The sequence below is a fragment of the Dromaius novaehollandiae genome, chromosome 31 (assembly GCF_036370855.1).
Source record: "Dromaius novaehollandiae isolate bDroNov1 chromosome 31, bDroNov1.hap1, whole genome shotgun sequence".
NCBI lineage: Eukaryota > Metazoa > Chordata > Aves > Casuariiformes > Dromaiidae > Dromaius > Dromaius novaehollandiae.
Window position 1 is genome coordinate 1,161,595 of NC_088129.1, and position 14,729 is coordinate 1,176,323.

Here is a 14,729-nt window from a genome sequence, read left to right on the forward strand (position 1 = left end):
AGTGTTTGATGCTCTGGTGATCTACTTCCATGTCACAAGTTTTTTTGCCACCGGATGCCTGGGAGGACCCATGTTTCATTCCCTCCTCCAGAAAGCTCTGAGGCATGCGAGGCTCTCTGAACACTTTTACTATCACTGTGTGTTTCGGTCCAGGTATTGCAGAACCAGCTCCCATCCGCCTTGTGAATGGCCCAAGTCACTGCGCTGGGAGAGTCGAGGTGTTTTGGAAAGAGCAGTGGGGAACTGTGTGCGATGATGGCTGGGATCTAGCTGAAGCCAACATCGTATGCAGGCAGCTGGGCTGTGGGAAGGCACTGTCAGCACGTGGCTCAGCTCATTTTGGACAAGGCTCTGACCCCATCTGGCTGGATGACGTGGATTGTTCAGGGAGGGAAGCCGCCCTCTCTGAGTGTAGGGCCCAGTCTTGGGGATCCCATAACTGCAATCATGGAGAAGATGCTGGTGTAGTGTGCTCAGGTAACCCTTGTCTATATCTCAGTCTGGATGGTGTTGGGGAACGTTGAGAAATGTTTTTCACCCTCAATGGAAGGTCCTCACTGAGTTCATGCTACTCCTAGTGCATGCTGTTAACCACTGCTGTGTTTAAACCTGTTTCCAGGAAATTTATGTGGGCCTCATGCCTCTTGCATCAGTCATCAGTCATCAGTCACCACTGGAGGCTGATCTGCAATTACGGAGTTTACATCAGCAAGCCCCGGGTTGATGGTCGTATCAGTGTGTGAAATGGGTACCTATAGTCCTGATGGCTCCAGGAATTTTCCAGGGCTAGACACATCCCAGAAATATTCCATTGCTGGTGGGGTACAGGTCTGCAGTTTAATAGGAATAGCATTGTCTCTGAGACTGACAGTTTTACATAAAGATTACATGTAAAAGCAGGCAGTGTTTTCATTGTTCAGATTTCTCTTCAGTGTCTCGTGCAGTCTGCAGTCCTGAAGAAATCTCTTGCTTCATTTATGTAATTGTGAGGCTCACAGAATCATAGAACAATTCAGGATGTAAGAGCCCTCAGGAGGTCTCTAGTCCAACCTCCAGCTCAAAGTAAGGTTAACTATGAGGTCAGACAAGCAGGGCAAAGTATCTCAAAATAAAAAAGCCTATATGGAGGCACCTGAATTACTCTTTTTGTATGGGATTTGTCTATAATGTCTTCAGACAATGTTAGATTTTGAATTCAGAACTTGTCACAGCGAATTGCTCTTTATACTGAGCAGGTATACTGTCTTGTGACACTATAGTGTCAAGAGCGATTCGTACAAGCTGTATGAAATATGCCTGCTAGGAAGGGATGAAGTAGCATGTCTTTTTGGCTGTGAGAGTAAGATACCAGTCTCAGTTCTAACACAGACAATTCTGCAAGTCTGCAGGCAGCACAGGGATGCATGGAGAGTTTTAGGTAACCCCCTAGGGAGCTGTCCCCACATAAAATGTCCTCTTTATCCACCCTCTCTTTATCCATGTGACACCTTTGTTGGCACTAGACCCCTATGATGTGTCTGCTGTCAGCAGAGCTCAGGTGCAGGGAATTTACGTGTGTGTTTACCTTCTTGGATTGCTTTTTGTCCAGGCACTCCAGAACCGGCTCCACTCCGGCTGGTGAATGGCCCAACTCGCTGCACTGGGAGAGTTGAGGTGTTGCATGGCCAGCAGTGGGGAACAGTGTGCGATGACAGCTGGGATTTGAGTGATGCCACAGTGGTGTGCAGGCAGCTGGGCTGTGGGACAGCCATATCAGCTCCTGGCTCAGCTTATTTTGGGCAAGGTTTTGGCCGTATCTGGCTGGACGATGTGAATTGCTCCAGTAGAGAGTTTGTCCTCTCTGAGTGCTCAGCAAGGCTTTGGGGAGTCCATAACTGCAACCATGGAGAAGATGCAGGTGTTGTTTGCTCAGGTAATTTTCATCCCTGTCCCATATTGCTAGGCATTAGTAGATACTAAAGTTTTAGGATGGATGTTGAGGCTGATGGCTCTTCATCTTTTCCCAATCTAACCTCTCTGTCTCAGACAAGTACTAGTGGGTGATGATGAAGGTGTTGAGCTAGAGCTGGGGGTTTAGAGGGGATGCCATCTCTCCATATGGCAGTTCATTTACCTATTTGTATTTTTTTTAATATGATGGGAATATTGTATACAAGCTACTATTTTTCAATTAGCTACTTGTCAGTGGCTTTGCAGGATAAAGGAGACTACTTTTACAGGTCTGAGTTGCCTACATTTCCTTCCAGGTGGGACCTAAACCTCACAGATGTTCCAGAGTGGAGAACAGAGATGAAATTGCCAGACGACATGTGCATGACCTTCATTCAACCCCCAAAAAAGTAATTTTTGAAGTCCAGAAGGCATACAGCATAGACGCAAATAACTGAAGCCTAGATCCATCACACTCCGCTGCAGGCACCTAACTGATGTGCCTTTATTAGAAACATGTTTGCCCTTGGAAGCCCACCCAATCAACAAAGAAAGACAGGCACTTGCACAGGGCTAGTCAGCCCAGCCATCATCTGAATCACCTCAGAGATGACTCTCTCACTCACCTCACTGTAGGAGGAAACTTAGGTGACATTGTGTCTAATTTAACGATTTCTGTGGATGCCTGCAATGCCATGGACGTGATCCCACCGACCCTGATTCCTGTCATATGACAGCTTTCCAGGCATCTTCCCTCAAGGTTAGAGGGAACATTTTGGGAACGTTACTGGGCACTTGAAGTCAACTTGAATCACTGTGACTTCCTACATTAGCAGACCTTTCCTGCTCATTAGTTAAGTGGTCTTAATGTCAGTTCATCATTTCCTGCTGATATTATCCTTAATCCATAAAAGATGTCTTGTGCTGATTATAAAGATGCATTAAATAAGCACCTGGCTCTTGTTTTATCAACTCAGACAGTCTGAGGTTCCCTTGGGTAGCCAGCATCCTCCTCCTAGAAGGTATTTAGCTGTGGCAGTGGAGCCCTCGCTCAGCTTTGTCTCTGATACGTTCAACCATGACCCTCAGAGACATTCCCTCCAAACCTTGACGTGTTTCTGTGCTTTTTCTCACCTTCCATTTTTAAAAATGTAGGCATTTGACCTGTACTTGCTGCTCCTGTGAGTCTGTCTGATGTTCTGCATCCTGGTCAAGAACATGTCCACCTTCGTCTTATTTCTACTCTCCCCAGAGTGACACTGGACTAGACATCTTCCTACAGCAGATCATCCGAGCTGTTTTAGACCTGTCTTACAATGGTAGTGTCTTTCAGGTGGAAGCAGAAGAGATAAGCCAGTCATCTCTCCTGGCTGTAATAACAGCTTGAGTTGACCATTCAGTTTTGAGACATCCAAATTAGAGCAAAGGAAACCCATCTTATGGTGTCAATATTGAGCTGAAGACCTTAGCTCTCTGCTTTGCTGAAATAAAGCATTTGTGCCTTGATGACAGGCATAAAGCATATCATTTATTGGAGAGACAGTACAGCTGTGCTGGAGGCTAAAGTTTGTTTGGGCACCCTAACAATGGGCAATTGTCTGCCTGTAAAGCACCAGCTTTTCTCTGTGGGAAGAAGGAAGGAAAAGGGGCAAATTGTACCCTCGGTAGGGGAAGGGGGCAGGTCTCTTTGGTCCCCTCTAGGGAGGAACAGAAGAACCTTCAGGAAAAAGCTCACGCTGTGCAGTGTCTAATACCCTTTCCAAGGCTCATATGACTGCTCTTCTTGTTACCAGTCTGAATGAGGGGAGGCAAACATTTCTCAGCAGAGATTTTATAGATACTTCCATACCATTGGTATGAATGTTCACCATGCTGGACCAAAAGCTCACTGCCAGGCATATGCTCAGACATGAGCTTGAACTCATCTAGTCCCATGACAAATTGATGAGGCAGCCAGTTTTTTAAGCTTTGGGAGAACTTTATTGATACTTTGTGATGTTCGCTTTTCAGTGGGAATCATTTGTTCAACTTGGTTTTCAATCAATGCAATTATAACCAAGTCTGCAGTTCCTTCAAGGGATGAGAGAGAACAGTTTTGCCAAGCCAGGGATCTAATCATGCCACATTGATGGTTCTGTAACATCCCTCCCATTTGTCCTCTCAGCTGAGTCTTGCTGGCCCATCTCCTGCTGCACGGTGAGTGTGGTCTGGTGGGGCCAGTGTGGCTCTCACGATGCTTCCAGCTCCTCCAGGTTCTCTTTAGTTGCAAAGAAAGGGAACACAGTAAAGCAAAATCTGTCCTCAGGAACATTCTGACACCAGAATTTCCAGGTATAAGTGACCTGGACTCTACTCCCAAAAAAGGTCTGCGAGTTAGATGATACTAATATGGTTGGGTCTGTTGACAAAGAGAATGCTGGGCACCTGAGCCTTGGACAGGGCCCAGAGCAGGGGAACAAGACATGACTGTGTGAAGAGCAGCATCTGATGCTGCGTCACAGTACACCGATGGATCCAGAGAATATGCGGCCCTGACAGCACAACCTAGAGCAACACCCAGGTGAAAGACTGTGTGTCCACCACACGTCCCCATGGCCCTGTCTCCCCATAATGAAACCAGCCAAGGGCCAGCAGGAATTCTTCTCTTCACTCATGCAGGACTTGTCCAAGCTCCTGTCCCAAGCAAGAGTGAATGAAAAGCCAGAAGCTGTGCTGATAGGGGTCCTTAGATAGTCCAGCTCAGACATTTTGTGTGCATAGACAATACTCCAATAGAAACTGGCAACCCTCCTCAGACACCCTTTTCCCAGCTGTCCCCCACCTACCCTTCCTCCCCCACATGCTTGTCATTACCTTCTTCCCTGGAAGCTGATCTATCTTCCCTCTTTCTGAAGCCTTGCTATGTACAAAACTCCCTTCTCAGGATCTCCAGGACTCTCTCTTCTCAGGTCCTTCAGCAGGACCCATCCCACAGTCAGATTGTCACTCGTGTTTGTCTCTGCTCTGCTGATGTCCCTCTCCAACCAGCTGGTCCTTCACACCCACCACAGTCATCCTAACCAGATAATCCATCTTCTGTATGACTCCTTCCTGCACCCATTTCCCTGCCTCTATCAGCATTATTCTGAGAGGAGAAGCGTTCCTCCTTTGTGATTCTCTTTTGTTCCCTGCAGTCCAGCCTGCTGGCTCTACCAACACTGTTCTCACAACACTTCAGATGCTAAAGTGATGGGCAATTACCTGCGCAGACAACATCAGCATCTTCTCCATGATAGCAGTTGTGTTCACCCCATGGCCTGGCCTGGCAGTTAAAGATGCTCTCTTCCGTCCCAGTGCAGTTCACATCGTCCAGCCAGATGATGTCCGGCCCTCGCCCAAAGCGAGCACCTCCCAGGGCTGACACTGGTGACCCACAGCCAACCTGCTTGCACACTACTTTGGCGTCCTGCATGTCCCAGTGGTCATCACACACGCTGCCCCACCGGTTCTCGTGGAGCACTTCGACTCTTCCAGCACACTTGCTCGGGCCATTCACCAGACGGACTGGCCCCGGCTCAGGAACATCTACCTCTGCACACATCCCAAGAAAATAAATGCTTAGGGAGGTTCCTATGCGCCCCTTCTGCTGCAGAAAGCATGCCTATCCAGAGGAGACTTTCCTGTCTCTGAGCACACCAAAGATATGCCAAAGGACCCCTTTTCATTGCCTCCAGCTTTCTCTGGGGAGGAAAGGGAGGCAGAAATCCCAGGGTGGGAGGCTGTGAGGAAAGGGCAGGTGGAAGCATTCTCAGTCTTCCTGGATGGCTGCAGGCTCTGCTGGGTAACTGGTTCAAGGAGTCTAGTGATCACAATTACCCTTCAGGCCAGAGAGGGAGCAAGGGACCACAGTGATCTCAGGTGGGAGAATATTTAATGCTGCCCTAGGCACAGCACCATTTCTAGCTCAGCTGCTTAGCACTGCACTGTGTCCTGGGTCAGCACTGCACTGGCCCATTGAGTTCGTTATGCACTGGATTGCTAGGTCAGCACTGGAGTGGATTACTGGATCAGCATTGTACTAGGTCAGCTGTGCATGAGGTCATTGCATTGATACTGCACTGGGTCAGTTCCGCAGCGGGTTATTGTGTCAGCACTGCACTGGGTCATGGGGTCAGTTCTGCACTGGGGCACCATGGCTATACCCATGTGTCTCCACTGGGTCATTAGGTGAGCAATGCACTGCATAACAGGGCTGGTACTCAGTGGCAGGATGACTTCAACAGCTGAGGCTCCTCTCCATTCCCACCAGAAGACAAACACAGAGCTTCACTGGTGCTTGGGACTAGCCCTCATTTGAGCAGGGAAGGTATGTGTGGTGGGATCCACCCACCCAACTCCCCAGCATATAGAGAATGGAGGGATTACCTGAGCATTCCACACTGGCATCTTCCACATGGTTGCAGATGTTGTCTCCCCATGCCTTCGCCTCACATTCAGTGAGGGACGCTTCTGTCCCTGTGCAGTTCAGGTCACTCAACCAGATCTGGCCCTTCCCTTCTCCGTATTTGGATTCTCGGGGAGCTGATAGTGCTGTCCCACAGCCCAGCTGCTTGCACACAACCTTCGCCTCCCTTAAATCCCAGTGGTCATCACACACGGTCCCCCAGACATTCTTGTGTAGCACCTCCACTCTCCCAGAGCAGCGATTCGGGCCATCCACCAGGCGGACAGAATCGGAGGCGGTAATCCCTGAGTCTGCAGACACAGCCAGAGAGGCAATGCTCAGCAAGACAGAAGGCTGTGCATTTGCACGTTTGTAGTCCTCTTGTTTTCCACCCCACTCCTCGACAAGGCACAACACCCTGCGCACAGCAACCTCCCATTCAGAGCTTCCTCTTCATAAAAAAAAAGCAGCTATCCCAGCTAGAAACATAATAGCAGTCTTTACCAGATGCACAAGGAAATAAAACAGGTAGATATCATGTCCAGGCCTAGCTGTGGGGAAAGGTACTGGTCTTAAACAAATTAGCTCTCAGGTAAATGAGCCAATGCACAGGGACTTTAAGTCCTGAGTTTGACAAAATGGGTTCTTAGTCACCACAAAAGACTGACCCTAAGTCTGATCTGGAAAAAAAAGGCCACAGAGCACCCCAGTGAGCAAAGAGGAGAAAATCTCCCAGATCAAAGCACCCTTCCATGCTATAAGGACCCTGAGCCACGAGCAGGAATATTTGGCTTGCATCAACTCAACTGGTGAATGCTCCACATTAAGCCCCTGTTCCCTTCCAGAACTGTCCGTGCTATTTGTGAGGACATCTCAACCTGTAGATAGCAAAATGGGGAGAATGCAAAGATTACCTGAGCAAACTGCACTAGCATCTTCCCCATGGTAACAGTTGTGTTCTCCCCATGGCCTCGCCTGGCATTCAGAGATGGCAGCTTCTGTCCCTACACAGTTCACGTCATCCAGCCAGATGGTGTCAGTTCCTCGTCCAAACTTAGCTCCAGTGGGGGCCAGCACCGCATCCCCACAGCCCAATTGCCTGCACACAACTTGGACGTCATCCATATCCCAGCTGTCATGGCACACACTGCCCCACTGTTCTTCATGAAGCACCTCAACTCTGCCAGCACATCTGTTTGGGCCTCCCACCAGCCGGATTGGCCCTGGCTCATGTATTTCATTTTCTGCAAAAAATCCAAGGGTGAAATAATTTTGAAAGACGTTTCTGTGCGCCTGATGACAAGAGGAAAGCAGAGTCTCTTGTGATGTCTGTGCACTTCCCAAATGCCTGTCAAGGGCTCCCTTCCCACCTTCTGACAAAAGAAGAAAGGTTGAAGGAAGAAGAATGACAAAATGGAGGCTGTCAGGAGAGAGGGGGAAATGTCTTTGTCCCCTCCCAGCACTGCAGGTCATTTCAGGTCAGAGAATTGTGATGCAGCTTCTCTGGGTCAACAGGGGAAGGAAAGTGGATCCCAACAGAGTCATTCTGCATCCCTAACCTCCTAATTGGGTGTGTCAGAAGTTGCACCATGACCCATCTTGAGGCAAAAGGGCCAGTGTGGCCCAAAGTAAGAAATATTCAGGACTTACCTGAGCATTCCACACTGGCATCTTCCACATGGTTGCAGATGTTGTCTCCCCATGCCTTCGCCTCACATTCAGTGAGGGACGCTTCTGTCCCTGTGCAGTTCAGGTCACTCAACCAGATCTGGCCCTTCCCTTCTCCGTATTTGGATTCTCGGGGAGCTGATAGTGCTGTCCCACAGCCCAGTTGCCTGCACACGACCCTTGCCTCCCTTAAATCCCAGCCGTCATCACACACGGTCCCCCAGACATCCTTGTGTAGCACTTCCACTCTCCCAGAGCAGCGATTCGGGCCATCCACCAGGCGGACCTCAAGTTTGGCTGTGTCTACATCTTCTGGAGAAAAAAAAGGCACCCTGGGGTGAAGGCAGGGAATGGGAAAGCGCGCTCTTCCTCCCCAGAGAGCACTGGCTGTCCTCACACCCAGATCAAGGGGAACAACAGCCTGGGGTACTCTAGCATCCAAAATATTTGATGGCTGGGAATCTCTTTTTGAGCTGGGAATGGCCAAAAGCTGCTACTCTGTCATTTAGATTCTATGTGAGCTTCCCCTTGATGAAGACCAGCCTCTTTCAGTTCCAGATAACTGGACTGGTACCACAGAAGAGAGAATCTAGAAGTTTTCATGCTTTCCCCAAGGAAAAGGTAGTGTTTGCACAGCTAGAGGCAGTGATTGCTGGTACTCAGTTGACAAGGAACTATTGCATACCTAAATGCAGTCAGCACCCAGGACTGGAAAGGATTTTTCTCGATTACTCAATCCTGTTCTTGCCCACCATGCCACACAATCCCTTTCAAAACCTCCAGGGCCCTAGGAGTTATCAAGCTTTGATCCCAAACCCTGTTTGGCACTCTAGTACTGAGAACCAAATCTCTTTGGATAGTGATGTTCCTTTTGCATGGGTCTAGGGTGCTGTAGTAAGATTAATTCAGAGATTGAAAGTGACAGGGTCCCAAAATCTGAAATACCTCCATAATGGCTCATGGAGGAGCCAAGGGGACACTGGACACTTCCCCACCTCATGGAGATAAGACTCTAGCATCTCAGATGTTTTAAACTCTGGTTTAGCTTTGCTAAAATAAGCAGCTGCCTTAACTGCTCCTTTTACCCAGAGACCCCCAGTATGGCACCTCACAAACTATACAGGAGATAGAGTCAGTTCCTCTCTATTGGCTGGTCATGAGAATATGGTACATAAAGTTAGCCATAGGAGAAGGATTTGGATCAAAGTCTCTTAACTCTGAACAGTACACTTAAATCTCTAGGTTAGATACAACATTATTCTGCATGACATTTTATGAAGTACATGTAGGCTGACTCATGCTCCACTCTCTACTACAAATACTGACCTGCCAGGAGGACTCCAGCAAAGGAAGCTGAAATATAAAAAATACAGGACATTAGTCTCCATCTGATAAGCTCTGTAAAGCCTGTAGATTCTGGATAGCAAAGTACCAGGCAAGAAACAAGACACTGTTAGAGCCCATCACTGTTCTCAGTCTCTCAAACCCATCTGTCCATGGGTTTTGTGTGCCTTAGAGCTTGTCTAGGGGACTTTCTTGATAAAGAGATCAGATAGGGAGAGAAATTATATACATATATATATATATATATAAACATATATATATATACATACATATAGGAAAAAATTGGGTTTGGGTAGATAATTTGACAATACCATAACAGATCAGTTGGGATTCCTCTCACTCAGATTCAATCATCTAAAATTCAGTGTCCAGACTGAATTAGTTATCTAGACTCCTTCTATAGTCAGTGGAAAGAGTTGAACTTTGTCTGACGCCTACTCATCCCATCCTTGGTCAGTGTCCAGAGCAGAGGATTGAAGTGCATGCTGAAAGTGCTTGCCTCTCCCTAGAGACTCTGGATTTAACACCCAACTGGCAAAAGCCAGGTAAGAGGTATACTACTGGATGAACTCCTGAAAGTGCGATGAGTTGCAAACAGAACAGCATTTTTTTTCCTTCCTGTTGGGGCCAGGTCATGACGAAGCATGGCCATTTCTGGACTTCAGGGAGACACTGCACACAAATAACCCCAGAGCAGTGCCGATCTGGCAGACATTAATGGCATCAATGAAATCCAACAGGAACAATTATAGGCCTGCTAATAGGGGTAGGCAATGAAGTGTCTTCATAGTCGAAAGTGTCTGGAGCCCTGTGCAAAGTAGCTATTTCTGCTCAGAAGTTTCTGCTGGGGATTAAAAAGAGGCTGAGGCAAACCCTGGAAGCTAGACTTGGAAAGCCTGAGGGAAAACTTGCCAGAATCTTTGTCCTGAATACTAGGAGAAGGGGACTTTGTACCCCTGTATAAGGTCATCAGCAAAGAAGGGCTCAACACAAACAATTTCTCCTCTTAAAGGCAGCAGTCTGGCAAGGTCCCGAGTATTGACCAATGACTTTGGGCAAGGGAAGAACTGCTGACAGCAGAACAGTCATTAGCATTACTGCCCAGGTAAATCTCTTTTCCACCTGCCATTTTGTAGCTATTTTTAAAAAATGTGGGCTGGGATGCCTAAAAGTTATGCCCATTCTCTCTGAAAATTTCAGCTACCTTTCATCTTGGCAGTCTGGAATGCCTGCCCAAGTATGATAGCCATGGAGCATATTCAGTACCTCTGCCTATTGTCTCTGGGTCTGGTCCCATCCCCGCCATAGATGAATCCACACAGGGTAGGAACTCAGAGCAAGGAAACATGAGCAGGGAACCCCACTTTGATCAACGCTGTCTTTTCTCATGAGGGTTGGGATTTAGGTCTAGAATGAAACATTTAAGATGTCTTCATCAACCGTGTCAAGATGAGGCTGTTTCCTGTTGTCCGCCTGTGGCTATCTAATGACATCTGAGATACTCTGTGGGATCCAAGTGTCCACACTGAACTATCAGATATTTACAAGCAATTGCAGGCCAGATAGTCTAGAGAGGGTTTCAGCTCACTGTGAAGTAGAAACCATGGACTGCATTTCCCCTTCTTGCAATGCATCATTTGCTATGTGCTATGGGCTGTAGAGGGAGCTATAGTGGAAGAGGAGAATCATTGACCATTGACAAAGGGATGCCAAGCCAAAAGGAAAGAGGAAAAAAAAAATATCACTTACCCCAGAGACAGGCCAGGAGGACAAGCTTCATGTTGGTAGCACAGAGACTGTGTGCTCCGTGTCTGCACAGGAGGGGAAGGCAGAGGAGACAGGACATGAACCCAAGGAACAGGGTATTTGACAATTCCTCTGGGTCCTGGCCCCTCCCCTTCACCCCAAAACCTCCCTCTGTGCCCCATGGCAGGTATTCAGCAAGTACGAAAAGCCAGACCTCTGCCAGGAAGTGACTCTTTTGCCATGGGCTCTGGCATCATGTAGGCTGTGGGATTGTGAAACTGAGCTGTTCCAGGAACCTGCTGAGCAAACAAGACATCTCAGGACAGCTGGTTCTGGACCATAGGTGGCAGCAATGGGGGGAGACAGGGTTTTGGAAGTCATCCTCAGGACTGGCTTCTGGCAACTGCAGGAATAGGGGACCAGTGCCCAGGCTTAACTGGGAAAATGAATTTGATCTCACACCCTTAATGCAGCACAGGAAGCTGTGAGAAACCTTTTCCCACTGCTGAAAGCAGAGGCTTTGTCTAAAGAAGGGGTTTTTCCACTTTTATTCCCATGTTTTTTGCAGAAAACAGGAAATCTGTGTGAATTTTTGTTCTAAAGTTTGTCTGTGTTCACAATCCAGTTAAGTCTTTGCTCAGTGTGAACCATCCTCCTACGTGAGATGAAGGCAACAGCACACCATCCCTGGCAGGGAGAAGCAGACTCCCAAATCCTCTCTGAGGGTCAAATCATTCAGGTATTCACAATGCTGAACAGATGCTGCTGTCATCTTGGGTTGGAACTACCTTGTCTTCTGTGTTGACATTGGTATCTAGGAAATTCATTCAGACACCTTGTATGCTCAGGAGAGGTCACCAAGCACTCCTAGGAGGCAGTTCCACTTCTTTATACAAGACATTAGCCTTGGCAAGAGATGACTCTCCCCTGGGAGTGCTTGTTCCTCCCAGGGAGGGAGCTCAGACCCCGACTTCTATACTGGAGATGTCTAAGGTGCAAGATGCCGGCATAAACTTAGCCATAGGGCTGGCTGAGGGGCTGGCTGAACTGAAGGAAAGGCAATGTGATCCTATGAGAATTGCACTACATCCTCCAGCACTGTGCAGCAGGGACTCAGCGAAGTCCTCAGGCCTCTCTTTGTATTTGCACTAGCTATCTGGCCAGACCACAGAGGCTGGCCCATAAGACCACTGCTCAGCACCACCTCTAGGAAGCTCAAATCTGGGTGCAGAAGAACTCAGATGAACACACAGAGAACGTGCATTACTGCTGAAGATGCCCAGAAACATCTTGCACCACAGAGAGTGTATGCTGGACCAGCAAGCTGCAGAGAGTGTATGCAGCACTGGGGTGCTTCTCTCCTCAGACTGTGCAACCTGTGTGCTCTCCTCACCCCAGGGCAGGGAGCAAAGCTGAGGTTCCTCATGAAGACAGTAGACAATGAGAGAACACCTAAAGGCAGAAATGGAGGGTTGGAGTGGACAACAAAATGTGCAGGGAAAGTGAATGAGTGCAGAGCTAGCAAGCCCTTTCATTGCAACAGCATGTCCAGAGGATAAAGATGAGGTGATGGGTCAGGAAAGCATGCCTAACTAAATACAAATCTCAGTCTCAAAAGCAAATCTCAAGGGTCATGGCTTTCTCAGATAAAGACATGCATCAGTCTAAGTTAAGTCTGGTCCATATTGAATTTCATATCAAAGCTGTGTGTGTTAGGGGAGAGCATTGCATCCACCTTAGAGCAGAAGAGCTCTTTATCATATAATTTGAAAACTCTTTTAATCTGTTTGCCTAGTTTTTGCTCCTTCCTAGCAAAGAGACTTTTACTCTCTCCATTTCTGTCTTGTTTTCTACACTGATAGCTATTACTACTTCTCTTCTGGACAGTCTCCAGGATGGCCAACATCTTTCTTGAAGGCTGATGTATAAACCAGTCACAGATGTGCAGCAGATATCTCAGCATGGTTGGATAAAGAAGAGGATTGCACACGTCTCATACACGAGACGCCTCCCCGTTCCAGGAGTCCGAAGTGAAGTTTATTTTTTTTGCAATATCCCAGTGTTGTTGATTCAAGTCTGTTGTTATTCAATACAGATCCTGGTACTCTGCCTGCCTTGCTGGAGACTGGCCAGTAACTCTTGGTTTGTATTTGTGCAGCTAATTGTTGGTTTGATATGTCATCTTGACAAACCTGTGTTAGCTGATAATTGTTATCACATTATCTTCTAGGTGACTCTAAGTAGAAGGTTTGGTTTTCTGCTCAGTATTTTCCAAGGAACTGAGTCTAGACTAAATCTTCTAAAATCCCCCCTTCCTTCCTTCCTTCCTTCCTTCCTTCCTTCCTTCCTTTCTTCCTTCCTTCCATTCTTTCTTTCTTTCTTTTCTTTCTCTCTCTCTCTCTCTCTCTCTCGTTTCTAAACATATGCACTGTATCAAATCTTCCACTTATCTGGAACCTCTCCCATGCCCCATGCACTGATAAAGACAATCATTGCTACAGCCAGTCTCCCAAATATTTTGGGGTGAATTTTGAAAGGATTAGGGTTTGAAATCAAGTGGAAAAATTCTGTCATTCCTAAGTATGGATTCACTATTTCAACCTATCTTTAATGTTCTCCTTACTGCTAATTATTTTAGCCCTGTCATAACAATAAGGCATTTTAGTGAAAATAGAAGCAAGTAGAAACCATTAAACATATCATACTGGTTGGCACCCACTTTCACGAGCTTCCCTTTCCCTCTGAGTTGCTGACAAACTCTTTCCCTACTCTTTACCAAACTGTAAATGTAGTTATGCATTGGTTCGTTGTTGCCTGCTATGACCTTTTCTGGAAGTATCAAATTTTGCACCTTTGTCTTTCTAATTTTCACCCAGTATGACATTCTATTATTCTCTCCCTTAGCATATTGCCCTGTTTTCATTTTTCTGAATGTTTCTTCACTGAGTGCTGGTCGCATAGTGTCTTCCTACCCCTACTTCCAAATAAGGATAATTTGTGCCTTTGGCCTTGATGTTGCTTGTGGAAGAAATGAGCCATACTCCTGAAATTATTGTCCTCTTACCGATCACTTAGATTAGCTTTAGACTTTCCTTTAACTATTCAAAGAGGTTGTTAAAATCTGCTTTCTTCAAGTCCTCAGTCTTTATATTTCTATCCTTTTTGCTTTTCATCCTAAACAATTTAACTTGCTAGCACTTCATCGGCACTCTTATCCAAGGTGTTTTCTGCCATAATGACCTGATTTGTTCTTAAACATACCCCAGATTAAAATTCAGACAATTCTTCTCCTTCCATGCATTCTCCTTCTGATTTAAGTTGCCTTGAGCACATCCCAAGATCTTGATGACAAAAGATGACAAAACTGGGGTTTGCTCATGTCTAGCAAACAGAAAAGGAATCACAGCAGCAAATTTCCATACCAGGCAGGATCTTGCTCCTCTCCCATGAATTCTGTCTCAGTCCTGTGTCAGTGGCAGACCAGTGCCCCAGCACAATATACAAGGACTTACTAAAAGTGGGGTCAGGGGACAGCAGAGGACACCAGGAAGCCATCCTGACCAAAATACCTGGATGCAGGGGAACAGAGCTGCAGGAAATGGGTGAGGTACATCTTCAG

The 14,729-nt window shown here is 47.0% G+C and overlaps 2 protein-coding genes across 2 annotated transcripts in view; one reads left to right on the forward strand and one right to left on the reverse strand.

The window, feature by feature from the left end:
• The window catches only part of LOC112993749 (deleted in malignant brain tumors 1 protein-like), a 231,267-nt gene that overhangs the window by 12,090 nt on the left and 204,448 nt on the right, over positions 1-14,729 (forward strand). The window contains exons 9-10 of the mRNA XM_064499562.1: positions 154-477; positions 1,589-1,927. Coding sequence (XP_064355632.1) covers positions 154-477; positions 1,589-1,927 — 663 coding nt within the window. The remainder of the gene's footprint in view (positions 1-153; positions 478-1,588; positions 1,928-14,729) is intronic.
• LOC112993756 (scavenger receptor cysteine-rich domain-containing group B protein-like) lies at positions 3,887-11,245 on the reverse strand. The gene is made up of 7 exons (XM_026117637.2): positions 11,114-11,245; positions 9,347-9,373; positions 8,003-8,332; positions 7,267-7,596; positions 6,334-6,663; positions 5,170-5,499; positions 3,887-4,186 (listed from the first exon to the last, which is right to left on the reverse strand). Exons 1-7 carry the CDS (start codon positions 11,208-11,210, stop codon positions 4,158-4,160), a joined length of 1,473 nt encoding a protein of 490 aa, XP_025973422.2. The 5' UTR covers positions 11,211-11,245; the 3' UTR covers positions 3,887-4,157.